The sequence below is a fragment of the Odontesthes bonariensis genome, chromosome 1, assembly GCF_027942865.1.
Source record: "Odontesthes bonariensis isolate fOdoBon6 chromosome 1, fOdoBon6.hap1, whole genome shotgun sequence".
NCBI lineage: Eukaryota > Metazoa > Chordata > Actinopteri > Atheriniformes > Atherinopsidae > Odontesthes > Odontesthes bonariensis.
In genome coordinates, this window is record NC_134506.1 from 13,779,032 (window position 1) to 13,801,682 (window position 22,651).

General features: G+C 39.2%; 2 protein-coding genes across 3 annotated transcripts in view; both read right to left on the reverse strand.

Moving 5' to 3' along the window:
- Nucleotides 1-4,763, reverse strand: part of uacab (uveal autoantigen with coiled-coil domains and ankyrin repeats b) — a 44,993-nt gene extending 40,230 nt beyond the window's left edge. For both annotated transcript variants that reach the window (XM_075475167.1, XM_075474987.1), the window contains exon 1: nt 4,572-4,763. In XM_075475167.1, coding sequence (XP_075331282.1) covers nt 4,572-4,619 — 48 coding nt within the window. In that variant the 5' untranslated portion in view covers nt 4,620-4,763. The remainder of the gene's footprint in view (nt 1-4,571) is intronic.
- A 2,957-nt stretch (nt 4,764-7,720) lies between these two features.
- LOC142389968 (mortality factor 4-like protein 1) lies at nt 7,721-21,229 on the reverse strand. Its single transcript, XM_075475289.1, has 12 exons — nt 21,057-21,229; nt 20,627-20,673; nt 20,448-20,515; nt 20,220-20,306; nt 19,923-20,003; nt 17,940-17,965; nt 17,331-17,419; nt 16,693-16,794; nt 14,840-14,928; nt 13,868-14,040; nt 10,703-10,787; nt 7,721-9,792 (listed from the first exon to the last, which is right to left on the reverse strand). Exons 1-12 carry the CDS (start codon nt 21,094-21,096, stop codon nt 9,708-9,710), a joined length of 972 nt encoding a protein of 323 aa, XP_075331404.1. The 5' UTR covers nt 21,097-21,229; the 3' UTR covers nt 7,721-9,707.
- Nucleotides 21,230-22,651: the final 1,422 nt, after the last annotated feature.

Here is a 22,651-nt window from a genome sequence, read left to right on the forward strand (position 1 = left end):
GGCGCTACTTCCTGTTTTACTTGTTTCAACATAAAAGCACGTATTTCAAAATACATTTTTAAAAAACTCCTGCATTTACAGCCAAGTTGAATTGTCTTCTCACCGTAGTAGTTTCAGTCTAAAATATCACTAAAAGGCAAAACACACAAACTACAAAAAATGCTGCCACTGTTCCTGAAGGAGCAGGCTACCTAGACTCTATGCCAAAAAGGACACTCAGATAATTTGTTATATTGCATGTTTTTACATTTTTGTGTTGGAACGCGTTTATAATATGTTGTATTTTTTGTTGTTGTATGAAATGAATGAAAAAAAACCCAGAATGAATTGAAAATGGGAATTAATTAAACTTATCTCTAGTTATTAGTAATAACTTTTGAAGATTTCAAATAAACATTTATTTTCTTTGAAAAACATGTCTAAACATTTATTGTAAGGCGTAGATTTAAGCAATATTTAAAAATGGTGAAAAATCTAACTTTTGTTAACTTAACTGAACTGTAATATTCGGTTTCGGTTTCGGTATTCGGCCAAGTGATTAATTATTATTCGGTTTCGGTTTCGGCCACAAATTTTCATTTCGGTGCACCTCTACTCTGATATAATTTGCTTTAGCCTGTGTTTCCTTCATAAAAAGTTGGAACATCTGGGTTACTCTTTCTCCTTTACAGAGAAATTCTGGATTTAAGTGACATTAATCCCACCACGACTGCTTGGACTTGATGACTGCCCAAAGTGTCAACTTAACTTCAGGTTTCTTTCTTTTCAAACATTTACATCCTTATTAGGTGTCGCGCTGTTCTCTGCCATTCACTGAACACACTACATTGACTCACTCGCCTCATGAAACTGGTCAGACTAGCTGGCCCTAAATTAGGAGCACACCACCTCTTCTCATCATTACAGTAACACAAGTTCTTCATTCTCTGTGCCTGCGGCAGAGTTCAGCACTGAGACAGGCTGTATTCCACAGAAAGCAGCATAGATATGTTCAAATGACATCTAGACTACTCCCTTGACTTTTTTTTTTTTTTTTTCAAAAGACATAAGATGCTCAAACTAGCTATGAAGATAATACATTGCCAACAACTCAACCTAATGAGCCTTTCTTTCTTGATTGATTGTTTGTGTGCGCATTGAAAGGGGAGAGGAAAAATACAATTATATATATATATATATATACATACTTATTTAACTTTACAGCTGCAGGCTGTGCAGCGATTCAGCCCCTCTATCCATCTCTTTTCCTCCAAAACACACACACACACACACATATATATGTATATTATTTCTATCATGCCAGAGGGTAAAAACTGCAATATAAATATTTGAATGGCTGATATGCCTCAACAGCCCATCCAAGTATTTTCTATATGAGGGAACAACCTGCTGATTTTGTGCCAGGCTAAGGAGTTTGAGGACTGTTGGTACAACTGGATTCAGACATTTAATCTTAGCCAACACATAAGGACATTCTTATCTTGGCATTGCCTTTCACTCACTTTCATATTTGTTTTGATGTTGATAAGGAGCAGCTGCTCATAAGCCAATTTTATTTCTAACAAAAGAATCTCTGTGCGTTTCTGAACTTGCTGCTTAAGTGTAAGACACGACTTAATCTTAAACAAAAACAAAGCAAAAAGCATTTTTTTTAAAAATTAGCTTTGTGCATTTTCTGGGTCTGGTTTCAGACGGTGGGCCAAAACACGGCCTATCAGAACGTCACTTTGGTCTGAGGGACACTAAAGTGGACATTTTCCAATGTTTTCTTAACTTTTGTGCATTTGTTGATTGATAAATCAAGAGAACAATAAAAACGCATTATGAATAATGAAAATAACAAACATTTGCATCATACTCTTTGTCTGCCAAAACTAAAAAACAAATTCTTGTTTTACTTTCTGTGCAGGATTAAGGAAATTGTACGTTACAATACTTGTGAGAAGGCTTGTAATTAATCACCCAGAACAGCAAAAAAAAGAGCTCTACACAAAAGAAAAACAGAAACTTGAGCCAACAGAAACCAACAGACCTCATCCTGTCTCTAATCTACGGGAGGTATTAAGGGAATTCCTTGGCATTCTGAGTCCTGGTTACTACGTTTCAGTTTTGTTTTTCAGCTCCCTTAAATGGTTAGATAGCATTGTTAGCATTCCTTGGCAGCAATAAGGTATTTCTAATTCTTCACAGTCAAACCTGATTGGAGGAGGACAAAGAATAAACTAAAAACAAAGCAAAGATCCCTTGAGGAAACTGTCAGATAAAGCTTGGAAAGGATATTTCAGGATCTTCAGTTAAAAAAAAAAAACTAATAATGAATGAACATTGTGAAGAAATTGGAAGAAGATAAGGTTTCCTCCACTGATTTGTTTTCTTTGGCCACAAAGCCCTCACTGTTTGTTCTCATACTAAAAGCAAGTTTCCTTTTAATTCCCTCCCGCCTCTCCCAAAAGAAAAATGCTGATGTTTTTCTTAATTATTAGTCACCCCATCAGGAAGGAGTGAGTGTGTTCACCTCCCAGGCACTGTAACAAAGAGCAAAGCAGGCTTCCAAATCATTTACAAAGATGCTCAATAATGATCACCGAATAGGTCGATGATTAATTGATTGATATTTGATGAACATCGACGGTGTGAGGACAGATCTGGATGTGCAGCAGTATTTAAACAAAGTACAGAACTTCTTTGTACACTTTTATAAGGAGTTGAATCTGCAGTGATGTCTGTGTGCTGCAGTTCTTTAGGTTTTCCCTTACAGAGGAATACCACAGGGATGTTTTGAAATCATCAAGCAGGCATGTGTAAATGTAATGTTGGCATACTCGACACGGCTTACCGTGAACTTTTCCTCAGGTTACTTCTTAATAAACGGTTCATAAAACGCTGCAGGGCAATAAGCAGGCTTTTTATCCTGGGTTTTGAAGATGGTGTCTCTGCCTCTGGCTAAAGAAGCCATCAATGCAGATAAAATACTAATTATTTTATGCTGAAAGGCTTCTTTTCACTCTAAATAAAATGTCAGGTGGGGGTGGCTCTTGGTAGTTTACCACACAGAGCACTAATGGGTTTCATGCCTTTCTCATGGTAATTGTAGGGAGGTGAAAACAGAGCACAGTGCCAAGCACCCACTGCCTGCTGGACTGTGCTGAACTGTAAGAACTATTAATTTGGCAAAGTTCATAGGCCACAGTAAATAATGAATTCGGCTCCTATAAGTGGAACAAGTTCCTTTTAGAGGAAAAGCATTTATCTAACAGATTTTCCACTAATTGTACAGTGATATACACTCGGCCCACATGAAGACTGTAACATTCCTGGAAGGACTTACGTGTATCCATGGTGCCCTGACGGCTAAGAGTTAGGAAATGCAAATTTGGTGTCCCACTTATATATAAAACCCTTCCAATTTGGTTGCAAGTTTACTTTGAAGTAGGAATAAACACAAGCAATGCAGTCTTAAAGGGGGCGCTGATGCAGTTTTGTGGCTGCAGTTTGTGGTAAAGCTTAAATGATTAGCTTGAGTAATCCATTGAGAGAAGATCAGGTAAAATTCTGATTTCTGATTTATTATTTTACTCATCTTTCCAGGGGGAAAACAACATATTTCTCTGCTACTTGACTGTGGCAATAATAATACCATTTGTGTTTGGGTAATTTAAAGAAACCCTCCTAGCTTCAGGGCAATTATCACTGCCATTGGTTAATGGACAGAATAACTCAGATAGTTCTGAGTTGTGCTTCTGTTGCATCATACTGGTCAAAGTCTTAATTATTTAATGTCCTTGTTCATAAAAAAAAAGGGAGTAGAAGAAGCACTTCTCAAAACAGCAACACACTTTAGTGGCACCCTACCTTCTGCAGCCTCAAAATGATCCTAAAGTTGATGAACACCTTTTTAAGACACTTCAGATGAATATCAAAACATTACGTTCATTAAATCCACAGTCTTAGATTTATCTTGGTTCGCATAAACAAGTAAGGGTAATTCAGACTGAGACCACCTCACAGTTGCACATGGTGCATTCAATAAAAGGTCCAAATCCAATCGATTCAACAGGTTGTTTCCAGCGTGCAGATAAAAACACAAAGGAAACTTCAGTCAAACACAGTGTATTTAGACCTCAAGTGTCCCCGGTGATAAGAACCAGGAAAGCGGGCACTTTGGTGCATTGATTTGCGGAGCCGTCCTCTAGAGTCCAGACTGCGCTTTGTGGTTAAAAACTAAAGAGTCCACGGCTGTAGATTCCGCCCATTTCTCAGCAAACTGAGTCTGAATGCGTGAAGTGTGTTTAAAAGGCTCCCGGCCCGCTTATTCAAGCCGTGTGGAGCTGCAGGTGCCTCAAGTTGCTGCCGCCGTGCCTACAGCCAGACCACAACAACCGTGGGAACATGACCGCGGTTAATGTGGTCGTTGAGAGGGGGACTTCGGAGTGAAAAACAACCACTCCAAGTGTAAAAAGAAACACCACATCTAAAAATGAAAGTGTCGTTCTTCAACACATAGCTGGCAAATCCAATGATGAAACAAGGGGATACTAGCCAAACTGAGCAAAGGCCAGTTATCAACTTACTGTGATGGTAACTTCGTGCTTTTTCAGTCGATACTTGAGGCTCTTCATCTTGAAACGTGTTTGTTTCTGATTTTAAAATAATCTTTTTATCCGCAGAAATTCATAAACAGTAAGCAAACGTCTAGTTCAGACGAAGTAAGTTGTATCTGCTCCCTTGTCCTTAAAATCCAAGTTTCACCTGACGCCCAACCGCACTCTGATTGCGCTTTGATTGACAACCTGTTGAGCCAATCAAACTGGGACATGCCCGACAGTTCCTCCAATGGGATGTCACAAAGGGCGGGACTTCCTTGTAAAGTGCCGTTGGTAAACGTTGGAGCCGTCCTGGGACACGGCATGAACCCACGGAGATGACGTCAGGTTTACCTGGAACACCTGAAATTACGCCTCGAAACAGAAACAGGAGTAAATACCGACTATTATTTATAAATAAAATACAAATATTTACGTTTTAATACCTCTCTGTGGCATCCAGTGAATATCACTTCAATGTCACGCCACCTGTGGAAGCTTTGTATACTTTTCTTTTATGAAATACTGTACCTGACATCATGTGCGTTTAACAAAATAATAAAAGTCACAAACATTCTAAATGACATTTGGATTAAGTAAACTGGGCAAGAAAATAACTTTCGACGACTTTTGCCACCTGCTGTAGTAAAAGTTGGAGTGATGGTGGTTTGTGTACACACAAAAAAGCAAAGTGTAGAAGCAAAACCAAGACATATCAATATGTCAGAAACGTTTGATTTTCCTTTCAGATAAGATGGTTGTGCTCAAATGCCAAATACCCTCAAATTTTTCTGCTGTAGGCTATAAAGAAGTACACATACAAAAGTTGTACAGAAGTTTTACAAAAAAGAAACTATTCAAGTCAGGTGTTTTGACTCCTCATTGTTGCTGCTTTCACCTTAGTTAAGCATCAAACTGAGTCCTTATTCCTTAGGAATAGGCTGGAATGTGACTGAGACTTCCATCAAAACCAAAAATGTACTAATTGTCCAACCTCATCCAATATCAATGTATTGCCTTTAAAAACAGTGAAATCCACAGTGTCTATCATCAACACTAGTGATGAAATATATTTACAAAACTGTAGTCAGTAAAGTATCATCATGCATCTGCGTGTCCTTCTGTGAGTCAACTCCTTGAGGCATCGGTAGCGCTATTATTGTGCTTTCCTCTGATTTTTACATGCACATTATTTCAAAATGACTCAATTGTATTAGAACAGAATATAATAGTGTGGATTTAGCAGTGCACGCGGCAGGAGATTTGTCCACAAGTTCATGCAGAAGCTGAACTGAATTTTGCTCTGAAGATTCTTTAAGAATATTACTATTTACAGCTTTTTAAGACACATGAGTGAATCTCATGTTTAGTTAAGGAGCCCATGTTTGCCTTCAAAACATGCTCATCAACCAAATTGTACCTTGCAGTTTGTCAGTTTTGTCTCATGTTTCGTTTCCTCGTTCTACATTTAATATAAAACTTGAACAGAAAGATGCATCTACAAGGAAGTAGGTCAAAACTACGGCAGGAACTTTGAAGGAAATCAATCAAAAGATAGGGGAAATGCTGCCCTCTTGTGGTCGACAACTATCCCACTCTGCTAACGCATTAGCGAAAGAATAGATCAATTAACTATAATGTCATTTATACGTATAAATAAATCAATTTCATGGAACCATCATGGTTGTGGCAAAACTATGCCGGCATAAAAAAAAGTGTCTGTTTACAGATATGCTAAATTGAAAACATATAAGCCAACGTCTGGATCAATTTCACTTTTTTTTTTTTTTATTTATTAACATTATCTCTAATTGTCTACCGTTTTGTGGCGTATTCCTTTCTGAGGAAACCTTTAGCTAAATGTAACATGTTTTACAGCGTGTCTCTGCTTTTGTCTATTTCTCCGTTGCCATGGAGATAATGCCATGGAGACGACTGCTTTTTTGACCGTCAGAGCTGGAGGCTGAAAAACACAACAGACCTTGTGAATAGGGCTATAAAAGACGGACTCTGCTGTCCACTGGCTGTTGTTGGGTCCAAACAAAAATGAATATGCCCACAAGTGTTTTACATATATACATAGTTTAACACAAAGTAAATAATGTGTAAGCCAGGCCTATTGACATTTTTGTTGCCGTCTTTAGAAAAAAATGTCTAGTTTAATTTTATGTATTATATTTATATTCGTATGTTGCATATATATGAAAATATCAGTATAATTTGATTGCATGTGACTTTAGACTAAAAGATTCTAATATCCTCTCACTTTATTCAACATTTTTCCGGAGATGAATTATCGCCTGACGACAAGTGCTTTGACACCACGACGCTGAAGTTGGCTTCCGATTCACGAATTATGATGAGCATAAAGGGCCATTTCACTGGATTTTTCACATGCGGATCACATAAGTTTAGGTTCTGTATGAAAACAGCAGTCATTGTTTCTAGATAAAAGAACAGGAGAAGTAAGTCAACAAGAGATGAAGAATCAATAGTAATGAATTTTTCCTCAGGAGATCCTCGTGGAAATAAAGATGAACATGGAGAGACAAGGACTTCTGTGAATTTTGGGACAAAGAAAGGTTTCACAAATCATGAAGTGTGTTTGATATAATTTATTTCATGTGCTGGATCTTTAAGCCCATATTTAATTATTTATCATACAGGTTCTGGTATTAGCTGGTCCAAATGAAAAAGAAAGCTCAGATGGCCTTTTTTTTCTTTTTCACAAACAAAATAAAATTTTCAAAAATCATAAAATATGTTTTAAAGTATGTCCAGATGTGGGCAGTCTAACTATAGTAGTTTTCAAACAGTAGTCAAGCGTGATCAGAATTAAAAAAGAAAGCAGTGAAATGGCCCTTTTCTGCATTTTCACAAATCCATAACTAGGTGTTAATGAATCTACAGCCTCTTTAGAATAATTATATCCAGATTTGAGCAGTCTGACTAATATTTTTGGCCCTTTTCTGTCCATCCATTTATTTTCCGAATCGGAAGCCAACGTCAGCGTTGTTTTGAAACCTAAAATTGAAAAAAAAAAGAAGAAGCAAATGCTGGAATTTGGCTGAAGGGCAACACATAAACATTCACCAGTAATATCAAGCCAATAGTGCTGAGAAATTCGGGGACATTGGTGCATTAGTATTCCAATTTTATTCTTCTGAATACAAATAGCTTTTGCAACATTTCTGAGCAAAATATTGTGCTTTGTACTCAACTCATTTAATTCAACAACTACAACTGGTGATGTACAATTTTTTTTGCACCACCTCAACATACCACAGTAAGAAAGTACAGGTTACATATGATAGAAACATTATATATCAGCAATGAATTATGTAACACTGATACTGGCTACCTCAATACCACCACTATGTCATTCTACAAAAAATAATACACTTCAGCCTTTTACTCATTATGGGTTAAATTTCCAGTGGGATAGAACTACTGTTGTTTACTCACAGTATCAGAAGGACAGAGCCCACCTTTAAGGGAGCAGTTACGTCGTCTTGATCTGTATAACATCATAATAGATGTCTTTGACTCTCATGCCCCGTGTTTCTAAGGATTTTAGTCCCCATAAATAATATACTGACCTGCAAACATGTCGTCAAAAGCATGGCACCATCTATGCCGTCTACATTAACCAATTCATTTAGGTTCAACTGTACCATCCGATTGTTTTATGCAAACTCCCAGCTGGGGCGTAATAGTTAGAAACCAGAGTTCTGCTGCCGAACGTTTTTAGTTTTTAATATTTTTCATCCATAATTATTTATTCATAATGATCTTGGGATGTGTATTGTATGGTTGTGTGTGGTCATAGTCTCAACAAAAAGTTACATATTTTAACAACAGTGGGTTTAACATTCATGGTTGCAGACATTTTGAATGTTTTACATTTGCAACATAAATAATGAAACTTGGGTTGATGACTTTTTTACGGGGCACATATTTATAATTTTCATGTACTGACATGCGCATGAAAGATGGATGACACTGCTCACCGCCGTGTCGGATGAATACAAAAACAAATTTTGCACATTTTTCATGGATGTTTGAAGCGAGGAGGACAGCGGGGGGGAGTGGCTGTGAGACCGCACCTCTTTTCCTTTTCACCGTTCTTAACTGACGAGTGACATTTAGCAAAAGTGCGTCTTTAAAGAACAAACCCAACACTGAATAATTTACAAGATGTCCACAAGAAAACAGTAAACAATATAGAGATTGTGTAAAAATGTTTTTACAAATTGATACAAATACACAACATACAAAAACCTTTAACAGCTGAATTTTGACCGCGTGGTTCAGCATTGAATTGCACATTATGTGGCAGAAGAAGAATTACTAATAAATACATGCAACAGCCACAGGTGCGTCAGCTGGAACGCACAGAAACACTAAGGAGCTGCTCTGTTAACGAGACAGTTTTTGTGTCTTTAAAGCGATACAATGTAACTTCTCAAAAAGCCCACTATGGAGCTCCCCCTACAGGCTTGGAGGTAATGTACGGTTACACTGTCATAAATACATCACCCTTTCGCTTTCACGTTTCACGTTTGTTGACGAACCGGCGAGGAGTCAGAAGGTGCAAGCTATGTCGACCGAGAAGGTAAGAGTAATCAAATGTACCTGGGAGCGTGAGAGGGTCTATTTGTTTTTGCGGTAGGTGTGCCAGAAAGCAAGTCGAAGTACTTCCGCTCAGCTCCCGGGCCGCTCCAGCAAAGTTACATAGCGCAGTTTTTCCAACTCAGACCCCCGAAGGGCATAGGAGACAGGTCAATCGTAATATTAAAACTCATTCTAGCCGCACAATTTTTTTCAAGCTGTTATTTTAAGGTAGAAATGTTACATAGTATTGCTTTAAGAAAAAAAAAAAAACAGAAAAAAAACAGAGTGACAAATAACCAGAATAAAAAGTGAGAATGGCATCTGATAAAAACGTTTTACTGTATCCTTTTTTCCCCTCAACTGTGACCATCTCCTGAGACTTTTGCGATGGAGGCTTATGAGTTCAAGTGAAAAAAGCTCGTCCAAGCCTGCACTCCGAAGTGTAGTGATGGTTATTTTACTTGTGACCTGACAGGGTGGTGACGCGTCTCGCTCAGAGTGGTGTGGCTCTCACACAGCTTTGCGGTGGTACTCTGGGGGCGCGACCTCGTAGTCACTGGCATTAAAGAGGGTGGCTGAATTCTTCACCAGGTACCTGAGGACAAAGTGTGACAAGACGGTCACTGCGGAGGATGAAGGAAATGGCTGCGGCTGACGGCCCACACATATCAGTCGCTTACCAGCCGTCATATTCGGCTTACTAAGAAAATCCTTACAAAGATAAGGTGACTGCCAGTAGAGCCTTGTCCAGTCTGACATTAAGAAAGATTTGTCTGGATGAACGTGATATGTGAGAAGATAAGATCTTTACAGGAAATTCCACATCACTTTGCAGGACTCCCACAGATTAACCCCCAGAGACGGTCGTTTTATTCTTTTTTAGCACCAATAGAATAACAAACCAAGGAAATTACTATAATATAGGTAACTTGAGGGCGATTAAAGCTGAATTCCCAGTGTTTGCCTCAATAGATGCACAATGCCTAAAGGAAATTATATGTTTAATTTAGAATTTGTTAGAGCTATTATCATTACAATGGTACAAAAAGATGAAAAATAAGAGAGTGAACTCTGAATAAAACTCAAACATAGCGTCATTAATCCAGAAAAGAAAACCTCTGAGTCTATAACACTGCTGAAAGCCAACCCCCTGAGAGCTGCACTTACTTCAGTCAATAAAGCATCTGTACTGTCGTTACGTTTTTACTTCGATCTCTCATAACTCATCAAAAGGAATCATTCTCTCATGAGTCTCTATGAAAGCATAATCTAATATGCATGTTTTTTTAAATAGAGTGAAAGGCTTGCTCTGACTACCTTAGGTAGCGTGCTGCAACGTGCAGACACTGAGCAAAAATATTTTCCAGGGCAGAAAATCGATTTCATAACTTGTGTTTCAAGTATTTACAGCAAGCCTGGCTGCACCGACATGAAAGTGGTTGGAACAGGACGCTTGAGAATGAGCCAAACGTGACACGGAGTCTCTGGTCAGAGTTAAAGCTTACTTGAGGAAATCTTGGAGGTAACTGAGCAGCAAAGCCAGACTCTTCTCATCGAGTAAAGTGTAGGCCAGCATGGCTCCAATGCGAACTGTTGGCAGAGGAAAAGGGAACATTGTTTATTTCATTTCATTATTTTCTTGAATTGATTCCACAGCCAAAAGACAGTGAGGCTGTTTAAGTAATGGTGATGATTTGTTCCGTATGCAAACATCTGTGGATCGAGAAGGAAAAAAAAAAAAAAAAACTTGTTCACAGTTGCAAAAAATTCTCATTCGAGTGGGACATAAAAGATAAATTATTAAGCATCTTTACTATGTAGTATCTATCTTTGATGTTGTTTAATCCCATATTTAGATGTATGGTTCCACATAAGAGGGGGATTCTTTCTTTGCTTGCTCAAAAGGTTTGATTTTCACTTTATGGACAACAAAAATGAACATTTTCTATGAACAAATGCAAACATTTACAAGAAAAAGGAGGCATAACAGAGAGAAAGAAATCTCAAAAACTTTGTTAGACATGCATTTACACTTTGATTTGGCTGATACTCTGAGTCTAATCGATCTTTAAACCCTGAATGATTGCAGCGGTGCAGAGGTGTGAGCAGTGAAGTGATATTAATGGCTGGGAAACTGAGGCCGAGCCTCGAGTCAGAATTTTCAGTGTCCTGATGCAGAATTTCTTCCAACCTGATCTGTTCGCTGACGCTGAACACACGACCTGCTCCGGAGAAGTCTACATTCAGAGTTTTGGATTAAATTGTCTGTTAAAGATGCTCTCCTATGTCTCCAACCGAATGTTTTCCTGACAATATCCCAGACAGCAAAATCAGACTGAAACAACCTTTAAATGTTATCATGATGATCTGTTGAGCTCATGCCGATGCCTGACATTTTTACCAAATATAAAGAGCTTTACTGACTTGAATAAAAGCAATCCTAAGTAGGATGTTGATCAAATGTTGGTCTATTATTTCAATCTCTATAAATAATGATTAAACAATGACATCTTTACAGCATTTGATCTATTAAATAGTTTGTAATCTGAACTAAAACTCAACCCTTTTGATCAGAACTAAACCTGTTGAGCTGTATGTTATACCATAAAGAAGTAAACTGCTAGGGGCTGTTACCATGAGAACAATGCGCTCAGGTGAAGAATCAGAATTAGCTATGCTGAATTGAACCTGACATATAATTTATTAATCCCGAAAGGGAACGTACATTGTTGCAGTATGAAATGAACAAATAACAGTGAACAGCCATCCTGAGCGGCCATTGTGTAAGGCTGCCGCTGTGCCCAGGAGCTGAAGCACACACTCACTGTGCAGAGCGTGGACAGTGTTTTCTGACCATTATGTTTTATAACTTGTGCAGTATTCTTCTCTACAGTCAGCTCCGCCGGGTTGTATACGGTACATATTTACATTTTGTCTTTACTTTCCATCAAAGTCTCATATGCAATGCATTTGAATGCGGATTTAAAAATTTGTCGATGTCTTAAGAAAACTCAACGATCCACCCTTTTTCTAACCCGCCTAATCCAATTCAGGGTCAACAGAGACAAACACCCATGCACACCCACACCCACTATCGAGGTCAATTTAGAATCACTACATTTTTTCAACGGCGTGAGGAAGCCGGAGCAACTCGTTGCATGCATGATGAGAACATGCAAAATCTGCACAAAGAAACCCCAAACGGGCGTGAGGTGAGTTGTTATGGCACATTTTGGGCTTTGTGTGCAGCTAACAGCAAACATATATTTTGCACGGCTAACACTTTCTTGATTGCCTTCTTCTCTTGTCTTAATTGCTGCGACATTTGAGCTCTTTGCCATGAGAATGTTTATATTCTGAACACATGTCCTCTCCCACAGCCCGCTCCTCTTATGAGTCCAGTGTCGGTGCATTTTGTGCACAGGGAGCGCCAAATGATGTGTAACGTGGCGCTTTTTTATGTGTGTGCCAAGTGTGAGAAGAGGGAAGCCTGTGTTACAACATAGAAAGATAAAAACCTCCGTCGTAGTGACTGTTCTCTCTGATTCAAGTTTGAGGTTTTTTTTCCAATTAAGCCAACACAAAAATACTTGCCTTGTAGTATGTTTATGCTTATGCATTTAGCAGACGCTTTTATCCAAAGCGACTTACAAATGAGGATATAACATTACAGCTAACATCAAAGCTAACAATAAGCTACACAGAAGGAAAACCACCAGTCAGACTCTGTCAGAGGTGGAACGACACAGGAAAAGAATCTGGATTACGGCAATCCTTTGACGACCGGAGTGACCGAGTCGTGACATCAGCCATTGCAAGAGCATTCAAGTAGATGCGAGCCGTTCCATTTAGTACTTTGTACTTTCAAGTGCATGTATTCACAGAAGAACTTATGAAAGAGTAGTTCCATTCTCACATAACTGTTCCTGCACAATAAGACTGATTAATGATGCACTCACATGAACCATTGAGCAATGTTCACTTTCATTTCAATAAAAGAAGCTGAAACTCTTTATATTTCCGCTGTTATGTTCATTTAAGTAAAAAGTGAGGATGCATGTTACTTCTACATAGAAATAAATCTACCACCCGTGCACATAAATTATTGGATCTACTCACTGTGTGGTTAAACCAGTAAATGCAACCCTCTGAAGCGTGTGTAATCTCTGATAGCACAACAGTGGAATAATAACATATCTAACGATTAACCATCTGCTTGTACAGATTATTTTATCTTTGAGAAAATGTTTTTTAGGACAAATGGTTGGAAACAAGTCCTGTATAAATTCACAACAGACTAAACTCTGCGCAGGAAATAGCTGGATATGACTTGTATTTTGATGCTTTGCTACAAAGGAGACAAGCCTCACAGTAGTGAAGCTTGTGCAAAGAACACTCACAACTCTTTTAAAAGACAGAAAATGCCACAAGAACACAACTAAAAAGACAGCTTTATTTACAGAAAGGGACATTCTTTCCTACTTCAAACCATCAATACAGCCTTGAATCAAAACATGGCTCAGTGTTCCCTTGTGTGTGTGTGTGTGTGTGTGTGTGTGTGTGTGTGTGTGTGTGTGTGTGTGTGTGTCTGAGCTGCATGCAACATGACCGCCTGAGGAGGTATTCGCCTTGTGTGAGTATGTGTTTCGGTGTTTTTCGCAGGCTCCTACCAAACAGACGCAGCAAGTGTGGGGCTCCGTACACCTGAGACATCGGCACGTCCGGGTGTTCAGCCAGGATCTCAGCGTACTGCGGCCTCTCAAACTTGTAAAGCAGCTGTGTGCCCAGCATGACGTTGAAGTACTCCCGAATCCCCGCCACCACCTCATTTACAGCATACTCCCTAAGTGGATTGGGGGAAAAAAAATTGGATGAACAGATCTGGGAACTTCAGATGCGACATCAACCATCACTACTGTGATTTCTAGGCTTACCTTTGTAATAAAGCTTTTGTTTAACTGTCGCGCAGCACAAAACCAAAACTAAAGAGCTGAGTTTACTGTAGAAAATGAGTAGAAATTTTGCACAAAAAAAAGCTGCATAGTAGTACTGAAAAAAAGTACTATGACAACAACCAACTAAGGGGAGAACTGCTCTTAAAAAAATGTAGGGAAATGAACCGTGTTCACCTCCACTGAAATGAATAATTTTTGAGATTTTCTAAGAGAGCAGACGAATTAACAAGCCTCTCAGAACTGTCAGCATTTCTAACTACGTAATCAAAAACACCATGAATTAAGAATAAACTGCTTATTCTATTTTGTTGAAACTGATTAAACCAAAAGTCCTAAATGCCCATGACTATTACAGATACGACTTGTTGTAAAAGGGCCATAACATGGAGATTATTTCAGTTATGGTCATTTAAATACCACACAATTCTACAGGAAGTGTAACTATGGCTGAGGTAATATTATATAATGTGCCTTAGGAAATATATCCTGGGTAAACTGCGCAAAAGCATGTGAATATCGCCTGTAATTCCTTTCACAGAAGGAAGCTGAAGACATGAATGTGGAAAAACACATTCTGTGACAGGTGGCATGATAAGGTGGACACATGCGGTGAGGCTGCACATTATGACACAACAAAAGTGTTTCTCTACTTTGACATTCAGGGAACATCAGGGAGCTTTTTCTTACTTGTTGTCAGAGTTTCCTTTTGATTTCTTGTAGTTTGCATAGTCTTCCAAGACCATTTCCACGCTCTTCTTGGCAGGCAGATGAAATAACTGGAAGCAATGAAAAATTCTTAATGCATGACTGTTGTTCCGTTTGATTTTCTAATTAACTGTGACATTTACCGTCAGCTGCACACAGTGAAGCTAATGGTCAGGCACCCACGAATCCTGTTTGGCTTTTGATGCACTATTTTTCACATATTTTCACTGTAAAACATGTTTTGATGGAGCCAAATTTTCAGCTTTAAAGTCCACTCATTTACAACAACACTGCAGTAACTGAGTTTTAATATTTTTATATTATATATTTTATTTGAATTGTGTACAATAATTCCCCACATGGTTTATTTCAAGAATCTACAAGTGCAAAAACGAGAGCTTAAAAAACGAGTTAACACAATTTTGCAAGCCAAACAGAAGACTAGGTTGGAAACACAGGCTTAGGGGAAAAGTCACTAATTGCAACAGAAGCTTCGCTGTGGTAACACCCAATTAACACACCGCTCTCGGACATACTTACATCACATTCTCGCCCTTCTAGTCCAAACACCGTTAAATTAATGACAAGAACAGAATAATTGAAGTCCAATGAGCTCTTGCGCTACAGACTGACAAACTACTGCTTACAGTTTCATGTTCTTTATGATGGGGTTAGCCAGGCTTCCCTTTGCTGCTCGCCTTTAACCGCAGCGCATATTTCACCAATTCTGTCTGCTCTCCGTTGGCTCCCCTAACTGATAGACAGATCGAATTGATTTTAGAATTCTTCTCCTTAACTTAATAAAGAAACCTAACCTAACCTAACCTCCGTGCATATAAATGTCTGAATGGTCTCGCTCCACCCTGCTTCTCTGACCTGCTTCAGGTCCCTAATGTCTGCTGACCACCTGACCCTGGTTGTCCCGTAAACTAGCTTTAAACTCAGAGGTGAGCGGGTTTCTGAAATCATGGCTCCAAACTATGGAAAAAGCTGCCTTTAGATGTTAGGCAGGTTAGCCTTCTCCTTCACGTTTTTAAAATCCCATTTGTCCCACTGTGTGAGTTGTTGAACTCTTATTTCTAGTTGTCGCCTTTGGTTCAACTCTGTAGTTTTAAACGTGCTTGATAAATAGAGTTGGATGAGTCCCCCTGCAGTTTGCCACTGCCTAATAACGTTTATGATCTGCACTCCATGTCTACTTATAGTGGAAATCACCTGCCTGGTGATGGCAGTCGAGCTAAAGCTCCATACGACAGTGTATCTGGTAATATGAGAAAGACAAAAATTGGCACCGCTCAGTTCAAAGCAACGTTGCATCGATGTTCAGTTCGTTTATAGTTGTATTACAGCGATCTGATTTACTGAAGCCTGACAACAGGCTCCAAAGTTTCTATCAAGCAGGTCTTTATTTCCACTTCTGGAGACACTCAGCATCTTTTAAATAAAAGTTCATCTGAAATCTGGGCTCATCTAGACATCTAATCGTTGATTGGGAGAAAGAAGGCAAAACCCCGTTACCCACAATGCAACCTTCTTAAAAAGGGAAGCCATGGCCTCTAACGGGGCAAAAAAGAAAAATTTAAACAGATTACGAAATAAAATCAATTCAAAATAATCTTGATTAACTGAAAAAAGTCATGGCGTCAGTTGTGACGTAAAATCTTAAATAGCTCTTCTAAAAACGCCTGTTTATGTGATAGATTTTAAAAGAAAGGCACTCCCCTGAGGTTTAATGAACACATATTTTGTTTGTTGTGGATTTAAACCTCCACAAGTCATTAAAACTACTTTTTGTGTGAGTGTGTAGTTGGTTATTTGGTTTGCTTTGTTCCCACCTGTTTCTGTCGTGTGATGAGGTCCCAGTCGTCCACCAGCCAGGGTTTCAACTCTTCAGGGATCTTCACCTTCACCTCCACACGGTTGGTGAACATCTCCTCCTAAACACAAGCACACACACGCTTAGATTCAAACTAAATCCGATGAAAGAGTTGAATACAACAGGGCTTCCAGCCTCAAATGTTCTTCTTTTTCTTTCAAGATGAGCATTATCTTTACCAAGGCTTCACTATGGGCATAACATGAGAAATGAGTCTGCGGCGAAGGAGTCCTCCTATTCAACCTGAGCCATGACTCATGCGCGAATCATTGACTCGTCAAATAATGCTGCGAGCTCGATGAAATGACAAAAGACAAGGACGCTCTGTTTAGAAGTTTCACAGCCACGTGGACACTTCAAGGTCCCTGACATCGCAGTAGATTTCCCCTCGTTGTTCTAACACCTCGGTAGATCTCGAAACACATGACCAGCTGAGTGTTCGAAATGTGCAGAAAAACGACTGCTTAAAAGCAAATCTTTTCCCAGCGGAATGCGAAGACAAAGAAAATGGTGCAAAATGAGCAGTTTGAGCTACATAATCAGAAGGAAACGTTTCCACGTGGCTCCATAAAATAACCAGTGACAGACGATACGTACACTCTCCACTGTGGGATCGACCCGAGCCCTCTTCTTCCGCGGTCCCTGGGGCATTTCTCCACTGCTGGTGCCTTCACCCGGCCCAGGGGCTGAACAACACACACATCACAGCTTATGGGTCAAACTGAAATAAAGGTTGGTCATTTTTAATCACAACAACTCCAACATACTCTCTTAAATAGAACAGGACGGTGCTGACAGGCTTAATGGAGGAGCAGGTCAACAAAGGGTTGTTATGTAGCCTGCAGAACTTCAGCCTGTTATCTGACATAGTTAGTTTTGTTTTTCTGATGCTTTTTTTGTTCGTTTCTGTGTGCCTCCAAATTACTAAACAAAAAAATGAGGAGCACGTGTGACATAAAGAACTATTTCAAAAGCAAATATAATTAAATGAGACATAAGACAACACATAACTGTACGTGATCATACCGACAATGCCAAAGCCAAACATATACTGATGTCATAAACAGACAGGATAGGACACCATTTCCATTTAGAAATGTCCTGAAATAACTCTCAAATCTTTGGTTTTAATATTCAAATATTATCGTTTGGCTTTGGTATTGGAACAAACAAGAACAAGATGATAAGCACAAATGTTTCACTTACTCTTTTGTTTGGCTTTTTTCACTTTCCTAGAATGCAAAATAAATAAATAAAGACATTATAGGTGATGTTTTGATAGCAAACACGTAACACACAGGTTCACATTCATATTTGTCATATTTGAAAGCCAGTGAGCACTTACAATTGATAAAAAAATGAGTTTCGGTTTTATACAGGTCCCACAAATAGATTTAAGTGAACCAAACAAAACTATTTTTCATCAATTGTGAAAATGATCTCGCACTTCGCATCTGTTGGTACCTCTTTTTGTGATATCAAAAGCTCATTCTTTAAAATCTGATTCTCTCTTGGATGACGCAGAAAATGACACTGTCTTGCTACCAGACTAGGGCTGTCAAAATTGCTCAAAAATGACCTTCGAATATACCCTCTAAAAAAACCACATATTCGAATATCTGTATTTGCGCATTATGTCAATGATGCGCATACGCATCAGGGGTGCGTTGCGTCCGTTGCATCTGGGGGCTTTCAATCAGCCAGACTGCCAGGCGATGACAGCATTACGTCAATAACAGGACAAACTAATACACTGATCGGTCTCATGCCCTTACATAAGAACAAAATTAATTTCTGCGTGCAGGCCTCTTGTCGTGCTGCAGACAAAGAGCTTGTGGCAGGCGGTGTAAAATATGTGTCAAGACGTGGCTGTTTAGTTGGAGTTTCATATATTATGCCATGCTCATTTGGGTGAATACTTTCAAGATGTAACCTCATGTTGCTGGTGGTCGAATGATAAGCTAACTGTAGCTTACATAGCTTGCATACGACTTTGTCAAGAAGCTCCACAAATTTTTCTATCAACCGACCAAAATCCGAAGTATTTCCAGACAGAGGGTTTCATGTTTTTGGGGGTTAAAATCACTTTCTCTGTGCCTGCGGTCGAGTTGGGCTCTGAACTTTCTGCCATCTTCACGTAAGTCAACTTTCAGCGGTGACGCTGTGCCAGGCAGTGCGACTCCTGTGACCTGTCCCCACCCCCCGTCGTGCAGTGCGCCCACTTGCAAAGCAGACAGCCGCACCGCGGCTGCGCGGATGTGTGTTTTTCCACATTTTCACCTCAGAATGTCTGTTTTTAAAACCTATTCGAATATATATTTTAATTTAGAATATTCTTTGACAGCCCTACACCAGACAAACTCTCTCTTGAGATTCAGTTCACGGGCAGATGTCCTGACATTTCTCTTCAGAAGTTTAAAGATCATAATACTGCTCCAGCCCCGGCAAACCTGAACAGAAAGAAGCTCGTACGGAAGATGGACGAACGAATGATACTACCCCCACCACATTTCATAGTTCTGATGCTGAAATGTAGTGTGCTCCTTTCTCCAAAGTAAACACTCCTCTTTACACGCACAAAAAAATACTTTGGTTTCATCTCACTCACTAAACATTTTTCCAACAACCCTCTGGTTTGTTTATGTGATCTTTAGAAAGCTGTGGACATACATGTACATCATGTTCTTCTTGGAGAACACTGACACGCACACTGTTGTTGGTCAGAGTTGTTTTGGTGGTGCACTTTTGATTGATGCCTGGTTGTTCAGCCATGAACTTGAAGACTATTACACACCTTGTTCCTGTAGTAGTTTAGTACCTAGTAGTAGTTTAGTTTACCTTTTTCATCATGATGAGCATCAACAACTTGTTTTCTAATGTCCTAAATGATCTCCTTTCCTTACCAAGATGTACTTAAACAGGTTGACTATTCACTCTGAATGTCAGCCCTGAACCTTTAATTTTGTATTTAGTTGAATCCCTAATTCCGGAGGTTCACATATTTTGTCAATGAGATATGCATTTGTGGACTATTTTCCTCAATAAATAAATAGCCAAGTATGCTACTTTTGTCTAATTTGTTTCTCTGGATTTTACATCTACTTTTCGGTTTTGTGTAATATACAATGGCGCTTTTGCGGCAGAATGGCAGAACATTACAAATGGTAAGAAAATAAGATGAACACTTACAGATCAACATTTTTCTGCTGCACAGCAGCAATCTTCTTGCTTGGTGCTAAACCCCTCATCTTTCCCTCAACATAGTGATCCCTGGGGAAGGAAAATGTGAGTGGGGATTAAGGAAATAATCAACATACATTGACCGACCACATGCTATACCATCAGACTATGTTTGAACACACAAAGGGACAAATGTCCATTTAAAGCTCAAAATCTAGGGCAGGTGTGTACTAATTGGGCATTATTGTTCTAATGTCGGAACAAAACAAAGTTATTTTCATGTGTCAGCTGAAAAGGGAAACTTACTGATTGGCCTTTTGAAGCTCTCTTTGTTTTGCGAGGTTGCTGTCCACATACTTGAGAACTCTGCTTTCAGGAACCCATTCATCCCAGCTGCAAAAGGAAAACAAGTAAGACCTTGAAACACCATCACAATGCTTTCATTCAGATCACAAACACACACACACACAAAAAAACACGAGACGTGAACAGAGAAATCCAGACAGAACAAATTGACAAATCTGAGCTTCTCACTTTTTGTTCCATCCGCTGTAGTGAATGAAGTATTTAATCTGCTTTTCCTTTATGTTGATCTTGACACACTGTAAAACAAGAAAGCACATGGGTCTCCTCAGTCGGTTGCACACTTTTTCTTTCTAGCTAATAAACTATCAAAAACAGACACAAACACAGGGAACATTCCTGACACAAACCTTTGCTTCATAGAGCAGTGGCCCATGAAAGCACAGGACTCTTTCACCTGTGAAGAGGGAAGACTAATGTGAGAAAAATTACTGAAATACTAGCTGTTATAGGACTATCATACATTTTGAACCAATATAATGTGCACACCAACAATTATTTATTCTGGCTAAGCTAGCCAACAGTTAGCCGGGCGTTAACCTCTGCTGCTCAGCTAGCTTAATTTAACACGCTTAAAACTAAAGTTACGACTTTTTAAAAGACACTTTAATCAACATCTAGCATAACTGATCTAAAATAAAGCCCCCCCTCCCCTCCGCCACTCCCTGGAGATCGTAATTGTCGGGCCACAGCAACAGCAGCAGCATAAACAAAAACAACAACAAACCCGCCCCCTTTCAGAGGTTAACGGCCATCATTCGCGTTATTTTCAGTACCAACCTTCTTGAAATTTAGGTTTAGGGTCCTGTTTTGGCGCCATTCACAGAATCAACTGATCTGATCTCTGAATGATCAAAGTCGTGCATTGCCAGAGCCCATTTCTTCCAGGAACAGACACCTCCGACATTGGAGCCAAAGCGAGGGAGAAGCCGAGAGTGGCCTGGCTGCTGAGGGTCACATGACCACCGTGTGGCGTCAGAGCTGTGGTGCGTTCATAGAGCATCCCAAAAATCGGGGAAAAGATTGATTTGATACATATTAAGAGAGGAAAGTGAGACAATTTGATATTGTATTGAAAAATATTAGCCAGTCTTGAATTGTATGGCAGCAACACGGGGCAACAAAAGGATCAGAAGGTTGTGCAAAAGGAAACAGCATGAGGAACATGTTGCAACTAATTATGTTAACTGGGAACAGCTCAGTAATATGATTAAGTATAAAATAAGCACCTTAGAGAGTCTCACAGACATACAGCTATAGGTAGATGTTCAGTAATCTTGGCGGTGTCCAAGATTTCAAAAGAGAAGTTGAATTCTACTACCAAAGAAGAAGCATGTTATCAGGGCTCAGGTCAAAATCCTGCATCTCTGGTGGTATAGGGGTGTATTTGTTGGGGTTTGGTGGTGGTGAGAAGAGGAGCCAAATGCAGACAGCCAACTGGAGGCTCAAGGAAGCTTAACAGGAGAGTTATTGAAAACTGGAACCAAAAACGCAGCAGAGCCAGAAAACCACATAGCCTACTGTAAAAACATAAACTAAATTACATAACATGCCAGATGGCAACAGACAAGCAATGAACCAAACTAAAGAGAAAAACCATGAGGTCACCAAAGGCAAGAATCTGACCGACCATGACTGAGATTAACCAAGGGGAATATCTACAAATAATATGAATAATAACAATATAATAATATTAATAATATAGCAATAACAATATTCGTATGTATAAAATTTCGTGTGAATAATATTTGTGTGTATAACGTTTTCTGTGAATGCATGTATGCATGACAATAAATCTGATCTTAATATATTTCTTTCATAGGCACTTTTCAGGACACACAAGGTCACCGTACAAAAGACAAGATAAAAAGAATCCACTAAGAGTAAAAAATAACAATCTAAATAGTTACATAATAATAAATAATAACATAATAGAATGATAGAATGATAAAACAGCAATGAAGTGCTGATATTGAGGTCATTCCAGTCCCACGTTTAAGGGGAATATACTGAAGGGAACAAATGTGGAAGTGATTGCAGCTTTGGCTGGTTGAGTGGAGATAGGTGTGCAGTGGAGCTGAGAACCAGAACAGGGGAACTGAGGATAACTCGGAGTAATGACCAGAACAGAACTTTAGAACGCAATACAAAGTACACACTCCAACAAAATACCAAATAAGAGTAAACCAAAGAACTAAGAAATAATTCAACCAAAGAAAAGACCAGAAACTCGAAGAACAAGAAAATCAAAACATACACAAAAAATATGGATCATGACAGTAGTACTGTCTATGGAAGAGGCATCTTCCACATCTGGAAAGGCGCCATCAATGCTGGAGGGCAGAAGCAAGTTTTATAGCGACATGTACTTCTAG

What these genes read in the sequence shown, in the direction of transcription:
- LOC142389968 (XM_075475289.1), bottom strand. Translation starts at nt 21,096, where the DNA reads ATGGCGCCAAAACAGGACCCTAAACCTAAATTTCAAGAAG. An exon ending in TCGATCCCACAGTGGAGAGT is followed by an intron (nt 16,795 to 17,330) that starts GTACGTATCGTC and finishes GCTTGTGTTTAG; the next exon opens with GAGGAGATGTTCACCAACCG. An exon ending in TACCTCCAAGATTTCCTCAA is followed by an intron (nt 9,793 to 10,702) that starts GTAAGCTTTAAC and finishes CTTTGTCCTCAG; the next exon opens with GTACCTGGTGAAGAATTCAG.